This window comes from Papio anubis, chromosome 12 (assembly GCF_008728515.1).
Source record: "Papio anubis isolate 15944 chromosome 12, Panubis1.0, whole genome shotgun sequence".
Taxonomy (NCBI): Eukaryota; Metazoa; Chordata; class Mammalia; order Primates; family Cercopithecidae; genus Papio; species Papio anubis.
In genome coordinates, this window is record NC_044987.1 from 121,851,656 (window position 1) to 121,873,796 (window position 22,141).

The 22,141-nt window shown below is 61.1% G+C and overlaps 2 protein-coding genes across 5 annotated transcripts in view; one reads left to right on the forward strand and one right to left on the reverse strand.

Moving 5' to 3' along the window:
- The first annotated feature begins 748 nt into the window (after positions 1-748).
- On the forward strand, positions 749-8,062 carry LOC116269790 (proline-rich protein 33-like). The gene is made up of 2 exons (XM_031653827.1): positions 749-835; positions 5,589-8,062. The coding sequence occupies exon 2, from the start codon at positions 5,598-5,600 to the stop codon at positions 7,014-7,016; it is 1,419 nt and encodes a 472-aa protein (XP_031509687.1). The 5' UTR covers positions 749-835; positions 5,589-5,597; the 3' UTR covers positions 7,017-8,062.
- Positions 3,958-22,141, reverse strand: part of LSP1 (lymphocyte specific protein 1) — a 39,963-nt gene continuing 21,779 nt past the window's right edge. For 3 of the 4 annotated variants that reach the window (NM_001169066.2, XM_031652779.1, XM_031652780.1), the window contains 10 exon segments: positions 3,958-4,445; positions 8,567-8,669; positions 8,823-8,900; positions 9,271-9,405; positions 11,583-11,664; positions 11,837-11,880; positions 12,137-12,229; positions 12,608-12,749; positions 14,515-14,679; positions 15,775-15,912. In NM_001169066.2, coding sequence (NP_001162537.2) covers positions 8,580-8,669; positions 8,823-8,900; positions 9,271-9,405; positions 11,583-11,664; positions 11,837-11,880; positions 12,137-12,229; positions 12,608-12,749; positions 14,515-14,679; positions 15,775-15,912 — 967 coding nt within the window. In that variant the 3' untranslated portion in view covers positions 3,958-4,445; positions 8,567-8,579. 4 annotated transcript variants of the gene reach the window in all.

A 22,141-nucleotide genomic window follows, 5' to 3' on the forward strand; every position in this document is an offset into this window, starting at 1 on the left:
TGGGGCCGGGCCGGGGGCCTTCTGGAAGGCTTTGGTTGGCACCTCATTCCAGCCCTCCATGGAAGAATGAGGTCGCAGAGCCCAGGGACAGGCAGGGTGTGCCTAAGGTCACACGACAAGGCGGGCTGGCCCCAGGCTGCCATTTCAAAGGACGGGGCCTGTCCCCGGCCTGCCTCCCCCTGAGTGCTGGGCACTGGGAAGGCTCTTGAAGCTGGAGTTGCTGGGAACGTCCCTGTCCTGCTTTGGGTCCGTGGCTTCCTCTGCACTCCACACCTTCCCCTCCCCGTCCATGTCCGCGATGGGCAGAGCTTTGGGGGCCATGTACAACCCTGGCCCCTGGACATCCATGACCAACTTTTTGCCCACTGGGGACATCTGCAGAGCTGCTCCCTCAGAGGCACCTGAGCGGTTTCCTGCAGGTCGGCGGGCCCACCCTGTCCTCTCCCATGGTGGGGCCAACCTCCTTTTCCAGGCTGGCCCTGCCGGCTCCCCTAACGGAGCCCTGAGCCCACCATTGTGGTTACACATGGCTCAGTCCGCAGGCCTGGGAAGCCTGTGCCCACCCAAGTCCTCGCCCAAGCCAGGGGTCCTGAGGGGCGCATCTGAAGGTGGGCATGCCATGGCCCTGCACTGGCCCCGGGTGGCCAGCAGGGGAGGGTGCTGCCCGCCCAGCTCCTCGGGTTTTGGCAGGCACTCTCCGCCCAGCCGGCTGAGGTCAGAAGCACAGGGCAGGTTTTATTTTGGGTATCGGCGACCTCCCGCTTAGGGCGCTGGGCCTGAGGCGTAGCAGGGACTGCACAGAGCAGGCACCAGCGGCCTCGAGGGTCTGCACCAGGTAACCTGCGCCCTGCTGCCATCTGGCCTGACCGGGGTGGTCTGAGAGAGGAGGCAGGGCAGGGGCCACTATAGACCTGGGTGGGGGCACGGCACAAGGGAGGCCCAGCCTGGGTTGGGGACGCATTTCCATGCAGGAGGAGTCTGAGGACGGACCATGGGGCCTTGGCTCTCGGGCAGTTGTTGGGGGATGGGGAAGTTTCTGAAACTGGTGAAAGCTGAGCCAAGCCCAGGGAGTGGGGAGCAGGCTGTGGGAGGGAGGATGACCTCCTGAGTGTCTTGGCTTCAGCTCTCTGCCTGGGTGACCCCCAGATGGTGGCCGGGGTCCCTCAATCTATGTCCCAGCACCCAGTACGCATGGTTGGGAGTTGTGGAGACCAAGAGGGTCCTGAGCCTCTCCTCATGCCCTGAGCTGACCTGAGTGCCCAAACTGGTTCCAGCCTGAGGCCACTCGGCCCAGTTGTGGGCTCAGACACTGCCAGGCCCAGGACAGGAGCAGCTGACACAGCACTTGGGGACTGAGCTGCTCTAGCCCGAGGTAGCTGCCTCCCCACATGCCTAGTGCTTCTGATTGTGCAGACTAATTGACTCATTCTGCAGAGATGATGGCCGTCTTCTGTGTGGGGCTGGCCTAGAGGCCTGTAGCAAGGGTCACAGGATGTCAGGTGGCTGCTCTGGCAGATAGGACAGAGGTTAAGGGCTTCGTCTGCCATCCCTGGCCAGGGGCCTCATAGGCTGCAGCCCTTTTGAGCCTCCTGACGTCTGCACTGGGCATGGCCTGACCTCCAGGCTTCCAGAAGCAGAGGCATGGGGTTGCTGTAACCATGGAGGGGAGGCTGCACCAGAAGCACAGCAGGGCTGAGGCTGGGCAGAGCTCAGAGGGACAGGCCCTGGGTCCTTGTCCTCGAGGCTCAGCTGAGGGGTGCGGAGGATCTGACAAGAGGCCAGGGCTGGTCGGGGGCCGGCGGGGGCAGTGGCTGCCTCCTCAGCACTGCTGACCCCAACTACCCCCTGCCCCTGGTGCTGTCCACTCTGCACCCCAGTGCTGAGTGCCCAGCTGCGGCCTTTGGGCCTGCCTCTGCCGGCTGCCCTTGGTCACCGTCCCATCCAGATCGGGTGGGAAAGGAAGGGAGTGCTGTCACCGGGTGGTTCCCCAGCTGGGCAGGGTGGCCTGGATGCTCTCTCAGTGGCTGGGGCATCTGAGAAAGGATGGGGACACATCATCTCCCTTGCGTGGGTGGTGGCTCTGTCGAGGTTTTGCTTTTCTGAACTGTGTGTATTCATGAGACAAGCAGGGTTTGACATGAAACCTTCAGAAAATAGTGGCTGTGAGGAGCCAAGGGAATGGCAAAGAGAAGTCCAGAACATCAGAGTTTGGGGGACCTGCTCCTCAAAGGGATTTCCCAGACACTGAGGGCAGGGCTGAGTCAGGCCCCAGTGCAGGACCTGGGAGAGGAGGGACAGGAGGGAGGATGTCCCCAGGCTGTCTGCTGTTTCACAGTTGTGCATTCGTCCACCCATCTATTCATTCCCATGCATTCACTCACTTTCACTACAAAAAAGCGCCATTATCGACGCGATGAAATGATTCGCGCGACGTGATTGAGATATTTATTGACGATGCCGAGGATTTTTCGATATCGATTCTTTTCGACGAAACGATCGAGCCGATCGATCGATCGACGAGAGGGGAGCCGATGATGATCGACGACGACGATCGATCGATCGATCGACGATGATCGATCGACGCGCGATCGACGATTTACTGATGATCGATGATCTTTTCGACGGATCTTTTCGACGCTATCGATTGACGCGATCGATCTTTCTGCTGATCGTATCGATCGAGATTCTATTGATCGATCGTGACATTTACTGACATTGATCGGCTTTCGATGCCGACGCGCCGGATCGATCCCTTTCGAGTTCGAGATCGATTTTACTGACGATCGCATTTATCGATTTACGATTTACGACGATTCTTCGACGACGACGAGATCGATTTACGATGCATTTACTGATTTATCTTATCGACGCGATCGATCGACGATTACTTCTCTACTGATATCTTATCTCTTCGCATTATCGCATTTATTCATTTTATCTGCCGGACATCGCATTATCGCGACTTAACGTGATCTGTCATCGGTCACCGGACGGTAACGATCTTCATCAATAATCTCTTCGACATTCATCACTTTATCTATCTTATCTTAACACTTTGTTATCTCTTTCTTCTCGACTCATTCATCACGAAGTTACTGCATTTATCTATTACTTATCTCTTCCTTTCATTCTTCTCATTGTCTATTTCATCGAGCTATCTTTTGTCCATCCATCCACCATTCCACTTCCACCACCAGATATCCTTCCATTCATCCATCCTCCTATCCATTCACTAACTCCATCCATCCATCCATCCATCCATCCAGCCAGCCAGCCAGTCAGCCAGCCATCCTCCCACCCACCCATCCATTCACTCACCTATTCACCCACTGATTCATCCATCAATCCATCCATCCACCACCTGCTTACCCATTCACTCATCCATACATCCCCATCCACCATCCATCCCCCATTCGTCCACCCATCCTCCACCGCCCACCTTGTGCCACGCATCCACCACCACCTACCCATCCGGCCCCACCCACCCCATCTCCACCAATCCACCACCCCATTCATTCATCCATTCATCCACCCACCCACCCATCCATCCACCTACCCACCCATCCATCCATCCACCCACCCATCCACCCATTTGACCGTTTTACCAAACTTCAACACTTGCAACTTGTGTTAGAGGTCTGAGGAATCTCATTCCCCTCAGTGGGTGCACAGTCAGGGCACAGAAGCTTATATTGGGCTAGTCATGGTGGGGGTAGGGATATCACGGACATTCTGGAAAAAGAAGCCTGGACCCCACCCATTGTGTGTGCTCTGACTTAGGCCACCAGAGAGCTTACGTCCTGGAGGCTTACACTGCAAAGGCCATGAGACAGGTCAGACTGCCTGAACCCAGAGGCCACAGAATGCTGTGCAGTGTGGGAATGGGCTGGCCACTGGCCCAATCTTTCCATCCTGGCCAGCCCTGCCCCCTTAGTGAGTACAAGACAGCCAGCACACGAGAATACACAGGGAGCTTTATTATATAAAATGGCGGGGTGGGGGTGGCAAGCAGAGTGCGGGGGGGATGCAGCATCAAGCTTCCTGCGTGGCCGTTACCAGCCCTTGACCTGCAGTTTCCCCTTGGATCTGGGGGGTGACCCGCCCTCTCTGCACAGGCTGTGCCTCAACCTCCTACCTTCCTAGAAGGCACTTGGCCTCTCCAGGGGTAAGTCCCTTTGGCCAATGATCAGGAGTTTCTTTCCTCCCCCAGGTAGTGAGAAGCAGAGCTGGCGGGGGGTGGTTGGGGTCAGAGAGAGGAAGGGCAGAGAGGCTAAAGGGTCCAGGAGCAAAAGGAGGTGGCAGCGGGGGGCGTCAAAGAGGCGAGGGTAGGTCATGCTGGCAACAGGAAGCAACTTCTTAGCCAGGGCGGGGGTGCAGGTGTCTGGCTGGGATCTCCCCTGGGTACATGGAGGGTGTCGCCCGTCTGGACCTGCAGACCCAGGAAGCTGGAACATAGGCATGGGGTGCAGGGGGCATTAGGCTAGGGTCCAGGGAGGGGCCACAGACCTGCCTCCTGCAAGCCCACAGAGCCTGCTCGTTGCTGGCCTCCCTGCCTTGCCCACACTCCCACTCCACCACGGGAGAAGATGTCCTGCCTCAGAGGCCTGCTTCCCAGTGTGAGCACTTGTGCCCTGGGTCAGGACCTCTGGCTGGAGACCTGACTCCAGGTGGAGGGAAAGCAGCCTGCCCACCCCGGGAGCTAGAACTGGGGTTCTCGTGGTTCCTGCCGTCCCGGCATCCAGAGGAGGCCGGCAGCTGAGAGTGGGTCCTGGGCAGGCTCCTTCCGCCCCCACCCCTCCAGCAGCTCTGTTCTTGCCTTGGCAGAGCCAGCCCCCACCAGTAGCAGCCCCCAGGACTCCTCCTTCCCCAAACCAGACAGCCTCTGGCTCAGAGATGCCATTTGTCAATGTCCTTGCAAACACGTGGTGCCCAGAAACCAGGGTGGGCGGCTTGGCCGGACCACCCCAGACAGGAGGTCTGCGGGAATATCCCATTTAGCATAGCTCAGCGAAAACTGCTCCCACCTTCCTGCCGATCTACCTCTGATGATGCAGCCTCAGCTTTCCCGAGCCTCTTGGCCGCCACCCCTCACCGCTGGCTCGCAGCGGACGCGCCTGTGGTCGGGCCGGCGACAACGGGGCGCCCCTCACGTGTCTGTGGGCAGCCGCTCTTCCAGCCGTGGGCCCGGCCAGCAGCTGGCCAGGGGCATGCCTGTCACTTGGAGCTCACCCACGTCTCCCACCCCAGCCCACACGGCACTGTGGCCTGACCCAGGCTGTGTACTTGGGGCCTGCTTTGTGCTGGGGTGGCATGGAGGACAGAGACCTGGAGGCAGGTTCTAGCCCCATCCCTGGAGGGACTCGGTCTCTGTGGCCTCATTTCTACACAAGGGTGATGGTCGGGCCACCCCAAAGTCCCCAAGGCACAGTCGAACTCAGGACGGCCCCGGCAGGTTCTGGGTGCTTAGGAAGCCGAATACTCAGGCCTCCACAGCCCTGGCCCCAGGTCCTCCCTGGATCACAGGAGGCACAGGCCTCCCACCTCGGGGGGGAGGGGGGCTGGCCTGACTACTGTCCCTCCCACCCTAGGACACAGCCATGCTCATCTCAGCCGCGTCGATGGCACCCGAGGTGGGTGGTCCGAGCCTCCAGGGAACCCCTGGACCCCCACCGCCCGTGCTGCCCAAGCCAGGAAAGGACAACCTGCGTCTGCAGAAGCTCCTGAGGAAGGCAGCCCGGAAGAAAATGATGGGGGGCGCGCACCTCGCCCCACCCGGGGCCTTCCGCACCTCCCTGTCCCCCGTGAGTGAGGCCAGCCACGACCAGGAGGTCACAGCCCCACACGCTGCTGAGGGCCCGCACCCCGCCGAAGCCCCACGCCTTCCTGAAGCCCCACGCCCCACTGAGGCTCCCCGCACAGTGGCTGCCCTACCCCGCTCCCCACACACCCCCGTCATCTACCACATGGCGTCACCCCTGCAGAAGTTCACGTTGTCTGTCGGCCTCGCCCAGCGCAGGATTCTAGCTGCTCACAAGGCCACGGGGCCCCAGGTTGTAGCCCCGGCCCCAGAACCTGCCCGGCCCCCCAGTGGCTTCGTCCCTGTCTCAGCCCCTGTGGCTGGGGGCACCCACATCACCCAGGTGCACATCCAGCTGGCACCATCCCCACACGACGGGACCCCTGAGCCCCCCAGGACAGCCCCAGAAGGGGGATCCAACAGCCAGGACAGAGATGCCACCCCACGTCTCCCCAGGGCCCAGCCCCTGGTCCCAGTGGCTCACATCCGCCCACTGCCCACCACAGCCCAGGCTGCCAGTCCCCGGCCTGAGGAGCCCCCTGTACCACGGCCGCCACCCAGCTTCCATGCCTCGGTGCCCAGAGAAGCTAGTGCCAGGGTCGTGGTGCCCATAGCCCCGACCTGCCACTCGCTGGAGTCCTCACTGCACAACCTGACCCCTGTGGGCCCTGGTGGAGAGCAACTGGAGGAGCCCCCCATGGCTGGCCCTGCCGCTGAGGCCGAGCGAGTGTCCAGCCCCGCCTGGGCCTCATCCCCTACCCCACCATCAGGCCCTCACCCATGCCCTGTCCCCAAAGTTGCACCCAAGCCCCGGCTCAGTGGCTGGACGCGGCTCAAGAAGCAGCTGCTGGAGGAGGCCCCGGAGCCTCCGTGCCCAGGGCCGCGGCAGAGCCTGGAGCCGGAGGTGCCCGCCCCCACAGAGCAGGAGGCGCCCACCCCTGCCGTTCCCCGGGTCCCCGCCTCCCGGGCCTCCAGGATGTGGGATGCTGTGCTGTACCGCATGTCGGTGGTGGAGGCCCGAGGGCGCCTGACGGGGCCCAGCGGTGGGGAGCGCACCCCAGCCGGCCTCACCCGCCTGCCCTTCCTGTACCGGCCTCGTTTCAACGCCCGGAAGCTGCAGGAGGCCACCCGGCCCCCTCCCACAGTCTGCTCCATCCTGGAGCTGAACCCTCAGCCCAAGAACTTCAACCGCACAGCGACTGGCTGGAGGCTCCAGTGAAGTGGCCGGAACGGCCCCCAGGGCCCAGAACCATGAGGTGGACAGAAGAGGGGGCTGAGGTTCTAGCTGGGGGCCCATAGTTACTGCATGAAGATGCACCAGGGCCCAAGGGGCATGGGGTGCAGGGCAGCCTGGGAAGGGCACACGGGGTGCTGAGGGAAGTCTGGGTGTCAGGAAGGTGGTCAGGTGGAAAGGGCAGAGAGGACGAGCTGGAGCCCCTGGGCTGCAGTGGTGTGAGGGGAACAGAGAAGGGGTCTGCGTTGGGATGTGGGATGGGGGCCTTGGGATGAAAACTTTAGGGAAAATGGCGGAGGACCGCACCTATTGACCTAGGCCAGGCTGCTCAGGGGCCTGGGCCTCGCGTTGTTCCTCCCTTTTGCTGTCAAAGGTTTGGGGGCAGATCTCTGCTTGCTGAGGCATGGGTGCGGTCAGGCTGGCTTGGCCATTGGCCTCAGGAGCAGTCAGCAGTTTTGCTGCGTGCTCTTCCTGATGGCAGAGCCAGACCCTGGGACTAGGGTGCGGGGGAGCCTCAGCCAGCGTGAGACTTGGCACCAATACAAGTGCTCAGGGGCAGGCAGGGAGGGGCTCATCAGGGGGTAGAGGAGGGCCCAGCGTGACCCCTCTCATTGCTCCCCTCTGCGTCCCCTACCGGGGCTGACAGCCTGAGGGGCAGAACTCGAGGGATTCACTGGTGGGACAGCGAGGGTCTCAGCATTGGCCACGCCCAGGCTTTGACCGCTGGATGAGGAGGGAGCCCTCAGTCCCAACCCTGTGGGAACAGCCTGGCCAAGCGGGACCGAGAAGGGGCTGTGACCCCAGCAGGGAGAGTGAAGGCGCCCAGTTGGCAGTCAGCCAGGCTCTGGCAGGGGTCACCAACCACAGGAGAGGGACACAGAGGTACCAGAAAAAGCCTCTGCCACAGCTGCTTGAGAGTCAGGGTTTGGCAGGGAAGATGGTAGGAGGACAGTTGCCCCACCCTGGGGTGTGATGGGTGCTGGAAATGGAGCCTGGGGTCCAGGTCACTAATAAATGTGTGTCTAACCATGGCAGGAGTGGCACTGCTCTGTCTGCAGCATGGGATGGGGAGGGCATCAGGACCTCTGAATGACACTCGGCTGGGACAGGGAGTAGGACCTAAGTTCCTGCCCCTCTATGGACCCCCAGCATACAGATGGTCAGGGAACCTGGGCTCCATGCCACCTGCTTTCTTCAATGCTAGCCCTGTGGTGGCCAGGCTGCCCCTCACTTCCCTCATGAGCCCTGCTGGGGCTTTTGGGGAGTCCCAGATGGGAGCCTTGAGCTTCCCTAGTGGAGCAGTGGCTGAGCCGGGCTGTCTCCAGTGAAGTGAACAGAGAGTTTGAATCTGGTGTCAGATGAGGGAGGCAGCATCTGTGCAGGGCTGGGAGACTGAGATGGTCTGGGTTCTGGCCAACTCGGGGTCCACCCTTGCAGCATGCAACAGGGCTCCAGGCCCCCTCCAGGCTGCCAAGTTCCCAGCACAGTGCACGTGTGTGCACCTCGTCCCACTCTACGGGTTGCCGGGGACTCACCGAGACAGGAGGCCTAGGGCGCCGGGCCCCCTTCCACAAGCACCTTCTCATACTTCCCATGCCCGGTGGCCACAAACTTATACCTCTTCCCAGATGGGGTGCTCTGTTGGGGAAGGAGACCAAGAGTGAAGGTGAGAGCAGCAGAAAGATGATGCCTCTGCCTCTGGGAAGCCCTCACAGATGCACAGAGGACAGTCCCTCTTTGCCCTCTCCCGCTGCACCCACCCTTCCTGCACCAACCACATTAAGGCTCTACCTTAATTGTTGATGAGGTCTTGGAGCCTGCCTTCTGCTCCCAGAGGCTTTTCTTGCTCATGTCTCCAGCCACAATATCCTGGGGGCAGCAGAAGGATATGTCACAAGTGCAGACCCCTGCATCTCGGGGAGTAGAAGCCCTGGGCCCTTCTCTCCTGCCTTGCCTTACCTGGTCAGGGGGCCTGGGACCTGCCTACCTACCCTTTTTCTGTGTGATCCCAGTGGAAGTGGCAGGGAAAGGGATAAAGGTGCCATCCACCTCCACTCAAACAACACAGCCTTCTACACCAGCAAGGGTGAACCCAACCCTACTGCAGTGCCTCAGTGTTCTGTCTACCCACATTCATGCTGGACAGTCCCACGCTTGCCTTAACAAAGAAAACTGGCCTGCTGCTAAACTCCCAGGTGCTGGCTCTGCAGCCTAGCCTTGCCCCTGGAGGGGACCTTACCTTGCAGGACGGAGTCTTGGTGGCAGACTGAGCCTGTACCTCACCCGTCTCCCACCGACTCTTGGTACTGGCCACAGCCATGCTGGGCAGCTCTATGGAGGCCTGGCGGGCTAGCTTGGGGGTCCGGCCAGCGGTCTGCAGAGGAGGCAAAGCATCAGGATTACCTTAGTGAACAGCCACCGTGGTCACATCAGAGGGTCACACTGGGCAACCCCTTGCTTTGTGTTCGTATTTTCCCTGGGTGTGCTTTCCCAGTGCAGCCCTAGAGTGGGGAATCACTGAAAACATGTGCCTTCCTACATTCAATGCAATTGTGAGGCACCTCCCGGTCCTGAAGAGCATCAGGGAGATGATGGCGCACAGGACAGATGTGGGTCTGCCTCCATGCTGCTCATGGGGTAGGGCTGGGGGACCACGGAATGGATGGAGGGACATTGAATGGATGGAAGCACAGTGGTTAAATTGCAGAGTATTGGTTGGATGGAGGAGCATTGATTAGATGGAGGAGTATTGGTTGTACAAAAAGGTGTTGATAGATGAAGGAATATTGATTGGATGGAGGGGTACTGATTATATGAGGGAGTATTTGTTAGATGGAGGGGCATTGATTGAATGGAGTAGTATTGGTGGGACAGAGCCATATTGGTTCAATGAAGGGGCATTGATCGCATGCAACGACATTGATTAGATGAAGGAGTATCGGTTGGATGGAGGGGCACCGGTAGAATGGAAAGGTATTGACTGGATGGAGGAGCACTGAATGAATGAAGGAGTATTGATTGGATGGGGAAGTACTGGTTGGATGGAGGAATATTGGTAGGATACAGGAGCATTGATAGGATGGAGGGGTACTTGTTGGATGGAGAGGGATTAATTGGATGGAGGAATATTGGTTTGATAGAAGGATGTTGGTTGGGTAGAGGAACATTGATTGCATGGAGGAGTACTGGTTGGATGGAGGAGTATTGGTTGGTTGAAGGGGAATTAGTTGAAATCGGAAGTACCGGTTGAATAGAAGGGCATTGATTGGGTGAAGGAGTAATGTGTGGATGGAGGGGCATTCGTTGCACAGAAGAGCACTGACTGGATGGAGGAATACTGGCAAGATAAAGGAGCGTTTGTTGGATAAGTGAGTACTGGGTGGATGGAGGGGCCCTGGGTGGATGAAGGAGCACTGATTTAGGAGAGGAGTATTGGTTCGATGGAAGGATACTGGTTAGATGGGGATGTCCTGATTAAATAAAGAAGTATTGGTTGAATAGAAGGGCATTGATTGGAAGCAGAGGCATTGATTGGGTGAAACTATTTTGGTTGGTTAGAGGGAAATTGATAGGCTAGAAGGCCACTGATTGGATGCAAGGCATTATTGGATGCAGGGGCATTGATTGGATGAAGTTGTTTTGGTTGGCTGGAGGAACATTGGTTGGATGGAGGGGAATTGATTGAATGGAGGAGCACTGAACGAATAGGGGTACTGATTGGATGAAGGTGTATTAGTTGTATTGAAAGGAGTTGGTGGATGAAGGAATATTGGTTGGATGAAGGAATATTGGTTGGATGAAGGGACATTGATTGGATGGAGGAGTATTGGTTGAATGAAGGAGCAATGACTGGATGGAGAGATACTGATTGAATGGAGGGGCTGGCATGTGGGATTGGCATCGGTTACATGGTGAGCCATTAATTGGATAGACAAGTATTGATTGGATGGAGGGTATTGGTCAGATGGAGAAGCATTGATGGATGGAGAAGAATTGATTGGATGGGAGGGGCATTGATTAGATGGAGGGGCATTGATTGGGTGTAGTAGTATTGGATGGATGCAGGAATCTTGATTGGATGGAGGGTCATTGATTGGATTAAGGAGTACTGGTTGATTGACTGGAGGAGTATTGGCTGGAGAGAAGAGCACTGATAGGATGAAAGGGCATTGATTGGATGGTGCAGTATTGTTCTGATGGGGGCATTGATTGAATGGAGAAACACTGAATAATTGGAGGAGTATTGGTTGCAGGCATATTGGTTGTATAAAGGAACATTAACTGGATGCAGGAGCGTTGATAGGATGGGAGATTTTTGGTTGGATGGAATAGCATTGATTGAACAGAGGGGCATTGGTTACATGGAGGGACATTGATTAGATGGAGGGGCACTGATTGGGTAGAGGGGCACTGACTGGATGGAGAAGCATTGGTTGGATAGGGTGTTGGTTGAATAAGGGGGCATTGATTGGATGGAAGGGCATTGGTTGAATGAAGGAATGGTGCCAGGATGGAGGAGGGACCTGGCAGCAGACGGGAGCCAGATCATACCTCGATGGCCTGGGTGTATTGTTCCAGCCGCTGGTCAATCTTGGAGATGGGCAAGTCTGGTTGGGACTTCTTCACACTGTTACTGGAGGGTAGAAGATGTGCCAGGCCCCATGTCTCCCACAAGGCTTCTCCCAACCTGCCCAAGCCTCCCTCAGAGCGCCCCTCGGTCTCCAGATCTCCACCCTGTGACTCCCTTCAATCCCCTCTTGGGGAAACCTAAGATCTGAGCCCAGAAAGCAGATAGACAGACAGACCTCTTCTCTATGGAGCGGTTTAGGGACTCGGTCCTGTCGATGAGCTGCAGAGGGTGGAGAGAGACACAGGCCTGCAGCAGCTGAGGTAAAGCCCACCCTCCATCCCCACAACTACTCCATCCACTAATCCAACCCCCAACCCTTATATCACGGGGCTTTGCTGAGCATCAGGAAATGCGGGGGATAGCAGACAAAAGCCGGGCCTGGGCCTGGTCTTCCTGTGGCTGGCATGTGGGACTGGTCTTTTGGGTATGAGTCCAGGAGAGGGGAGAAGATGGCAGGCTTTGCAGCTTGACCTACTTTGGTGGTGGGGCTCAGGGGAGGTGAGCTGTGTTCAATGGTCCCCTCCAAGATCAAGGGGCTGGGTGTCCTGGGCTGCTGACATTTCTGGTGCTAGAAAAGAAACAAGACAAAACAGACATCCCAGGTGACCCTCTGCTGGTATCCCTCCTGCCCTGCCCAGCACTTGTGGGAACAAATGCTGTTCCTCCCTGAGCCCCAGGTTCTCTGTGGCCTTGACATGCTCCCGTTCTAGAGCTGGTGGGGAGGGACTAGGGAATCTGGGGAAATGTCTCCGGATCTTGCAAGAGGGTCACCGAGCCTCATCCTCTCTGAGAATGTGGGCCCAGAAGGGGCTGCAAGGTCTAGGGGTGTGGGGTGCTGACCCACTTTGGGCTAGACCCACAGGGCCCACAGAGTGGTGCAGACAGCAAAGGCAGGCTCATCCCTGGGGTGGGGGTGCAGTCAGACCCTCTGAGGTGGAGCCATCACCTCCTCCTGCTCCTCCTCAGCCCCTGCAGCCCCCAGGTTGTCCTGGACAGTGTCCTCTGGGTCTGGCTCCTCCTTGCTCAGACTCAACTCCTCCAGGTGGACTTCATCACCGTCCTCCTTTTCACCGGCATGCAGGCCGGGCCTGTGGGTAGAAAGGGAGGCAAAGCCATTCTAGGGCCATTGGATTGCTTGGTTGACCCCTTCCTTTTTCCAAGCCTCAGTTTCCCCATCTGTAAAATGCAGGTAGTCAGGCTAATTGAGTGCCAAGGGATCTGAGACCCAAGCCCATTGGGAAAGAAGGTCCAGCGGCCTCAGAGCCGGCACATTCTGCTTGGGTCCCTGTGTCAGGGCCTGAGGCCCTTGGGGAACTGCCCAGTCCCCGCCAGGCGGGGCTCTACAGACGGAGGGGCCCCCAGGCACTGAGGCTGGGTTCAACCCCAGCTCCCTGGCTGGGCCTCAGCTTGGCAGCTGCCCGCCCACCCAGTTGGTCTGGTGAGGTGCCCGGGGGGGCCAGGCTGCCGGGACCACCACTCCTGCTCGGCTCCCTGTGGGGGCCCTGGGGTGTGTGGGGGACTGGAGGCTGGGTCATTTGGAGGGCTAGGCAGGGGCAGGGGCCAGGCCACTGAGTAGCAGGGCCAAGGGGCTGCCGGCTGCGGGGGAGGGGAGGCCAGCCAGCTGGCAGCTTCCAGCGGCTCTGCATTTGAGCAGGACTGAACCTGGAGGAGAAGATGGGAAATTCTCGAATTTTCCATGATTTCAGGCCCCTGGGTGTGCGTGCCAGCCAAGACCCAGACCCACCCGCCCAAGGTGGGCAGGGGTCTGAGCCAGCAGCAGCCACACAGAGGGCCCGTTCAGCAGCCAGTCTGAGCAGCCTGGCAGGTGCAGGGGGTAGGGCGGCTTCTCGAGCTGGGTTTCACGGAAGAGTCAAAGCGCCCCCTGCTGTTAGGAGCAGCCTGGCCCGCCTAGGCCCGAGGCCAGGGAGAAGGGTGCTGCCCCGGCTCAGAAATGCAGGGCCGCTGACTCCCAAGCGTGTGGGGGAGACTGAGGCCTGGGGAGGGGGCGGCGAGCACTGTGCCAGACCACGACCGGTGCCCTGGTTATAGGAGGACAAGGCAGCGTCGCTCAGCAACACTGGTCCCGAGAGCTCCAGGCTGGTTTAGGACTTCAGAGGGGGCAGGAAGGACCCCGACCAGGGAGAACTGTCAGCCCAGCCACGGGCTCTGGTCCCACTCAAGGCAAGGGGGTCCTGAGCAGGGCTGGGGTCCTAGATGGCCCGGGCCCCGCAGAGCGGGTGGGGCCGGCCCCATCGTGGCCGCAAGTATCTGAGAGCAGCAAGGACCCTGAGCAGGCTGGGCAGGGGTAGTGAGGTGGGGCTTGCACGCAGCCCCCGTTGGGCCCGCTGGGGTTGAGGCCGGCACACACATCCACACATCTGGAAAGTGTGTCCTCCCACCCCACTCTCCGGCATGCACATCTGGAAATACCTGCTCCCCTCCGTGGGAATGGAGATCAGCCAGCCCCGAGGGAGGAAGGGGCGGCGGCGGCTCTCAGCCTCCATTACGGAAGCGGCCGCAGCTGTGTGCTGATGTGGCAGCACTCGGCCTGGCCCCGCAGCTGCCTGGATGGGGCCCAGGGGCCCTGGAGAGCCCCAGAATGAGGTTTCCTCGCGGCCCTTTGCCGGCCACCATGCTGTCTCGCCCTCTTCCTCCCTCCCCTCCTTTCTCCCCCTTTCCTGGCCATGGGGGCATTTCAGGGGCGGCTTGGAAAGGGGAGGATGGGGTGGCTGCTCAGGCGCAGGCTGAGGGCCTGAAGGGAGCCTGCTGTGCCCTGCTCTGCCCAGCGCCCACCCACGAGGCCTGGCAGGAGCCCCGCTCTGCCCACTGCCCACCCTCGGGGCCCTCACTCACTTGTCCTCTTGCTCCCCCTCAGGACTCCTGCACCGGGGGGGTTCTCTGCTGTCCGAGGCGCCCTGGACCCCCTCATGCTCCTGCCGCTGCTCTGGCCTCTGGGACCAGTCGCCAAAGCCCTCGTCCTCATCCAGTTCAGGGGCCTCCGAGGGCTTCAGGCTGAGGCTGAGGGTAGCAGGGGGGAGCTTAGGACTGGGCGGCTGCTGCCTCCTCTGCTCGGGGCCCACACTCACCTCATGGCACCTGCTCAGGCCCTGGGCTCCAAGTGTGGGAGACCCTGTCTGCCACAGAGCTGGCTCTGGGCTGTGTCTCCTGTGGTTAGAGAATCCCTGAGGGCAGGGCTGTGCCTCCCCCATCAGTCTGGGGCAGCCTGACAACTGTGCTTCCTCCATCAGTTCAGGACTCCTTGAGGCTTGGCAGGGTTGTGCCTCCTCCATCAGTCTGGGGCTACCTGAGGGCAGGACTATGCCTCTCCCATCAGTTTGGGGTTCCCTGAGGGTAAGGCTGCGCCTCTTTCATCAGTGTAGGGCTCCCTGAGGGCAGGGCTGGGCCTCCCCCATCACTCTGGGACTCCCTAGGGCAGGGCTGGGCCCCCCCCCATCAGTCTGGGGCTCCCTAGGGCAGGGCTATGCCTCCCCCATCATCCTGGGGCTCCCCAAGGGCTGCCCTGATCCCCAGGCTCCTCCTAAGCGCCTATGTGGCAGGGTGAGCTCCTGGAGAGCTAGGGCTCTTGGCGGGGGTGGCCGAGGGCCTGACCGTGGTGACCGCTGAACCCCACTCTGCCCAAGGCTGCTGACTCGGAGAAAATGGAACAAAAGAGGCCAGGAGGAAGGGGAGCATTATTGGAAAAACAGCCCAGCCCAGCCGCGGAGGCCTCCTGGGCCCAAGGAGGAAGCAAGCCAGCCTGGCCGCCAAGTTGGACGTGGCTCTGTGAGTCATTGGCGGGGGAGTCTGGTTGGGGGCCCAGGGGCTGGCTGCGTGGCTGGGGTCAGAGGCAGTACAAGCAAGGCCCAGCTCACGAGCACAGAGCCTGGGTCAACGTCCAGGAGGCAGCCAGGCATTAGCAGACCCTCACCCAGGGCTGCAGCGCCCCTCACCCCAGGAGTACTCGCCCCCTCCCGTGCTTGCTTCTGGGGGCTCTTCCTTGTTCCCGTGCTGCACTGGGACCCCCAAGCCCAGGCCCTTGACCTCCCCCTCAGCTCAGGCCCCAGGGTGCACAGACAGGGGTCAGAGGCCGGGCATGCGGTGGGGGTTGCTCACAGCATCTCGTGCTCCGGCCGCTCAGGGACATGGCTGCCTCCGTCCACATCCTGGGCCTGAAGCTGCCGGTCTCTCTCCTGCCGGCATGGGTCGTGGGTGGCCTCCTCCTCGTCTTCCACGCTCCACTGAGCAGTGGGCCTGGTGGGGGACACAGAGGGACAGTCACGCCACAGCCGAGACCGGCGCGGTTTTGCACCCACTCCTCCTGTCTATGCAGGGCCTTGCTGGGCCACACAGTGTGGGCAGCCCTGGTCCACGAGGGCAGTCCCAGGCTGGCCCTCAGGCCTCACCTTGTCCATCTTTAAATAGAGGCTGCCCACGTGGTCATGAGGTGCCCTCTGACCCAGGCGAGGGTCCCGGGGCCTTGTGAGGATCTGGGCACCCCTGTGCCCTGTGGGGATGAAGGTGGGACTCCAAGGCCCATTCAAGCCTGAAGAAACTCAAGGACATGACAAAAGATCCTCTGTCCCCCTCTCCCAGCCCACCTCCCTCCCTAGGTAGAGCCAGGACCTAGACCCAGGTGACCCTGGAGGGCCCAGGAAGAAGATACTGGAGTCCAGGGAGACTGGCCACAGTGCGCCGCCAGGCGGCATCTCCACCCTACCTGCTGGTGCTCCCTCCTGCACCCCAAAGGCAGGGTGTATTGGGGAAAGGGGGCCCCACATGAGGTCCAAGGCTGAGGAAAGGAGGCCCCGCACATGTCCAGGCAGGACACCTCCTGTCCCACCACCAGCCCTGCTCACAGAAGCCCAGCAGACCGGTGGGCTCCTGCCTGGGCCTAACCCCATAGTTGGGGGCACCTTACAGGGTCGGCTCACCCAACCCCACCCCATCCTTATTTCAGAGCCCTCTGCGGAGTCTCTCTGAGCTGTTTCTTTTGTTTGTTTGTTTCAGTGTTTCGCTCTTGTTGCCCAGGCTGGAGTACAGTGGTGCGATCTCGGCTCACAGCAACCTCCGCGTCCCGGGTTCAAGCGATTCTCCTGCCTCAGCCTCCTGAGCAGCTGGGATTACAGGCGTGCACCACCACACCCGGCTAATTTTGTATTTTTTAGTAGAGACCGGGTTTCTCCATGTTGGTTAGGCTGGTCCCGAACTCCCGACCTCTGGTGATCCGCCCACCTCGGCCTCCCAAAGTGTTGGGATTACAGGGATGGGCCACCTCGCCCGGTCATTTGAGCCATTTCAAAAATGGTGAAACTGAGGTAAGGGAGTGCTTCTGCTCTCAGAGACTGAAACCATGGCTTCTCGGGGTCCCACATGCCCCACTGGGGGACAGAGGTAGACACAGGCTGGCCTGGACCCAGTTATCAGAGCCCCGGCCCGGCACCTCTCAGACAGTCCGGGTCCTGCAGACACCTCGGCCTCAGCTGTCGTGGCCCTGCCTCCCATCGCCCTCCTAGAGCCTGAGTCGGGGGTCCAGGGTCTCTACACTCCTACAGGGCTTATTATCCCAGACCCAGGGAGGGCGCCCAGGCCAGAACGGGGAGCAGGGCTGGGGTCTTGCCGCTGGGGTCTCAGTTCTTCCCGGCCAGTGTCCGCTGCCTGACCCTGCAGCCTGATCCCCACCAGGCCCCAGTCCCCTGGCCAGACAGCCCTGCCAGCACATGATCTAATCTCTCCTAGGTCTCCCCTAAGCCTCTCAGACAAAAGCCAGGCCCTTCCACAGGCCCGAGTTCAAGGCCCACTCCCCCCACCGAAGCCACAGGGGACTCCAGCCACGCAAACCCAGCCGCCTGTGCACCCCGCCCCCTACGCCCCCGAATCCGCCTGCCTGTCCTGCTCCTCAGAAATGCCTTCAACTCCCGGCCCCCGAGGAAGCCACTTAATTCCCCACACCTGGCTCCCATCATCCGGGCAGATGAGGCCCAGCTTCCCGCTTCTGCCGGCCTCCGCATGGCTGGGGGCTGCTGGGCCTCGTTCCACCTGGGGAGGCAGAGCCTGGGGCGCAGGGGCCCTCATGCTCACTCACGCCCCAGCCCCTCCAAACGGAGGGTGGTGCAGAACTGGGGCAGAGTGTTGAGGAGGTGGAGGGGTTCCATGGAGGGGAAGCCTGGCCATGTTGCTCTCCGTGTTCCCATATCCCAGCCCCTCCATGTGAGCAAGGGCTCAGCTGGGGTGTGTGCCCCTGGGCCTGGGGCATGAGATGGAGCCCCAGCTCCTCCTTGGACCTGGGCTTCCGATGGGTCCAGGGCCCTCATTCCAGCTCCACAGACCCCCTCCACCAAGCCGTAGGGGAGAGGAGAGCTTAAAAGCCCACACTGGTGCAGAGACCCCAGATACTCGTGCGCACACGTTTCCTTGGGTGCACCCCTATGGGCAATGAGTCCGGGCCCCAACGGCCCCACAAAGGCCCTGGCTCTGCTCACAGCTCATGCCCTACACATGGAGCACAGCCGTGCGCGGGCTCCCCAGGCCCGGGGCAAACGCAGGTGCACACCCGACTCACACACGTTCTCCACGAGCCCACACTCCAGCCACACAGGCACACACGCCCGCACCCCATAGGCACATACAAGTACACTCGTGCTCACACACGGGAACCCTTGACATTCACGTGTGTGTGCAAACAGGCTTGGGAACAAGGCGACCACGTCCCCCTCCAGGGATCCCTTCCGGGTGCCGCAGCCTCACTTTAGTGAGGCTGTTTAGTGAGGCAAACATTGACTGTTTGCCTTGCCATTGCCCTGACAACGGCAGTGCGGTCCTGGCACGAGGCCCAGGTGTGTACTCTGGGAACATCATCCCTGCCGAACTGGGGCCCCTCAAAGATCACCCCGACTGAGCTCTCCCTGGCTAGGGGCCTGGAGGACAGAGTGGGGGTGCAGAGTAAGCATCTCCTGGTGTCTCCCCTAAAACCCAAGGCTGGGGAGAAGCCCCGCCAGCCCCTGGCCTCTGACCCAGCAGACTGAGGACGTGGAGGCCTCTGGGCCCCTTCCCCGTCTCCTCCCTTTCCCCTACCCCAGGATGTGAGTCATGCGGGCCCCCTCCCCATGACCTCACCCCCTCACTATTCCACAGCTGGGCTCTGTTCTGGGAACTGAAAGGGGGGCAGCTCTCCTGGGGTGGGGTGGGGGCCTCTGGCCTGGGAAAGGCGCCCCCCGGCCAACGGCCCAGGCCCCTTGGCATGCACAGCAGAGCTGTCAGGACTCTCAAATGGCCGACCCCGCCCGTGGCCCTGGCTCAGCCCCGTGCAGCTGCGAGGGATTTGGTGTTCCTGCGCAAATGCAATTAGGCGATTTCCTGTGTCTGTTCTGGCTCCGAAGCCCAAGGTTCAGCCCAAGGGGCCAGGCAGTGGAGGGGGGCGCTCCATCCACCTCCCACCCCGGCACACCCCCACAGCCTCACAGTCCCAGGCTCCACTTCGGGGCTTGGCTGCCAGCCAGGGACACCAGAATGCACAGAACCCTGATGGATGCCTTGTTCTGAGTGGGACTCCCCAAGCTCAGGTCTGTTCCTGCGTCCTCATCCACTGCCCACCACCCCCCGACTCGGGACGCTGGCCCTTCTTCTCCTTCCTCCACAGACCCCCCCCCACTTCTACCTCCCAGTCCCCACCGAGGGCCTGACAATGTTCGTCCGCAGCTCGGCACTCCCAGCTGCCCACCTCCAACGTCCCCCTGCAGACACTTCCAGAATGAGTGTCCGGCTCGGTCCCCGTCCCGACTCTGCCCCCTGCAGGCAGCTCCTGTGGCCGCCTCACCCGGCTGTTCTGAGCCCAGTGGTCGGCTGGAGAGGGTCCTCTCTGGGGTCCTGGGGAGTGAGGAGGTTCTGGTGAAGAGCAGGGGCTGCAGGCAGGATGTCGAGAGGAGGGGGAACTCCTCCTCCGGGCCGGACCACAGGTCCCCTGGACACCACAGGGAGCTGGCAGGAGGCCTGCAGAGTAGGGCTGGGCCTCCAACCAGGGTGGCTCAGGGCTCCCTGCACAGCGCTGAGGTCTCTGGTCCCCTCGTGAGCCCAGCCTCCCCTGTGGTCATAGACTTGCCCCCTCAAGTCACTGCAGAGCCCAAGAGTGGGAAACACAGCACAGTGTGCCGGGAAAAGGTGCCCACAGGGGCCCTTCATGGCTGAGGCTTCCAGAGGGTCGTGGGACAGCAACCCTGACCCCACCAGGCACCCACCACAGCATTCACAACACAGCTTCGGAGTGTGGGTCTGGGTCTATCTGGGAAGCCAGGGCAAAGGCAGTGGCAGCTGGCAGCACCCACACCCACAGCTCTGGGGCACCGCTCACATGAGCCCCCATCAGCAGGCCCCTTGGTTGTACCACACGCAGGGGTCCCGCCCCAGGGAGGGGGCAGTCCAGGGAGGGGCCCGAGGGTGTAGCACGGGCCAGCTGTCACCCCTCCCTGGAGAGGCAGCTGGGGACGAAGCTGGGAGGGGAGCCAGGAGCAGAGACAGCCCGGGGCCAGCACGTGGGTGACAGGTGGGGCAGCGGGAGGGGCACACACCATCCGCCTGGGGCTGGGGTGTAGAGATGGGAACCTGCCCCCCAGTACCTGGCGCTGGCTCAGCCTGACCCCTGGGCCTCCAGCACCTTCCCAGTTGTGTCTGCACCCTGCTGGGCGTGGAGGGGAGGGAGGGAGTCAACCCCTTTCCTTGTAGTCCTGGGCCAGGGGGCGAGGGAGACGCCCCAGCGATCAGAACCCTCACCTCTCTGCCTGGGGAGGCCAGGTGATGAGCCGCCTGGAGCAGGAGGAGGCCTTGAACTTGGGTCTGAAAGATGAGCTGGGGTTTGCCGGCCAGGTGTGGGCAAGAGCTAATGCAGGAAGGCAGAGAGCCGGAGAGCTTAGAGGGAGTAGCTCTGTGCGGCTGGAGCCAGATGGGTGACCCCCACTCAGGAGGAAGCACTCGGACCCTCTCTGCATGTGCGGGTCCTCTGCCTCCTGCTAGGATCCCCACGCCTAGGTCCTTCTGGGCCGCTGCCGCACAGATCGGGTCTGGAAGGCTCCCTGGAGGAGGCGACGCCTGGACTTGGACATCGGCCTGCAGAGCTGGCTTCCCTCACAACCCTGGGAAGACGGAGCTCCCTGGCGTGTTGATGCGGGGGAGGCGGAGCCTCCCTCCATGGCACCAGCCCAGTGTTGGGGGCGACACAGAGAGCCGGAAACTGGTGGGGGCGGGAGGCTCTGCCTCCCATGGGCTTTACATACCGAAGCCCTCATGGCCAAGCTGGAACCCAGGGTCAGCCCGGGGAGGTCGCGAGAAAGGAGACTGTGGGCCCCACCCCATCACACGGGGAGGAGGCGCTGTGCCCCCGGGGGGGGACAGCTGCCCCTCTCTGGGCCCTCTGGGTGGGAAAAGGCTTGGTGAGGCAGAAAGCCCAGCCCCAGCCGGCAGGGTTGGCTTCTCACAGTGGCAGCGCTTTGTAACCTGGGGGTTCTTGCAGGGCCTCTCTTGGTTTCTCACCATGGGGCAGCATTTGGGGGCCTCTTGAGGGACCCCCTAGGTGCTTCTACTCAGAGCCCCCAAAACCAAGGAGCCTCCACTCCTCTGTCTGCAGCCTCCCCTGCCGGCTCTCGGTACCCAGGGCTCAGTGGCCTGGGGGCTGACAGAGGGGGTCGCCTCTGACAAGGCCCCTCCTGGCGCCTCCCTGACTCATCCAGCCCACCTCCCTCCCACGCTGGCTCAGGCAAAGGGCTCTGGTCACCAGACGCCCTTCCTGCCCAGCCCCGGCCCCTTCTTGGCCTTCGCCCCACCTGGCCTCCCCTGGAGCCCTGGCCTGGGTGCCCGGCCTGCTGGGTTCAGAGCCCCACCCCGCCCTGAACAACCCCGAGCCTCAGCCACCCTCAGTTCTCACCCATTTCACAGCTGGGGAGTGGAGCCTGAGGTCTCATCCCTAGGAAGAGGCATGGGGAGACCAGACCTCACCCCGACACTGCCCCTACCGTCCCCAGCCTCCCTCCTCTGCGGGGCTCCCTGCTCTTCCGGCTGCCATCCTGATGGCTACTTCCTGCCCCACAACCACCCAGCTAGCCCAGGCTTGGTTCCGGCTTTTTCTTCTCAGCCTGCCTGGGATGGCCCAGGGCACGATTCGATTCTTCTATAGCCATAGCCTCGGTCCAGTTCCTTCCTCCTCCCTCCTCCCTCCATTCTTCTCCTTGTCCTTCCCTCCTTCCCTTCCTCCCTTCTCCATCCTCCCTCCTCCCTCTTCCCTCCTCCCTCTATCCTTCCCGCCTTTCCTCCCCTCCTTCCTAGCTCCCTCCCTCCCTCCCTCCATCTTTCCCTAGCCAGCAGTTTATTTTGTCAGGTGCTAGGGACCCAAAGACGGAGGAGTTAGCTCTCTCTTCCCTGCCCTTACAGATCTTAGCAGTTGCCAAGAAACCAGCGCTGACCCACGATGTGGATCAGGAACCACAGAGGGGAGCTG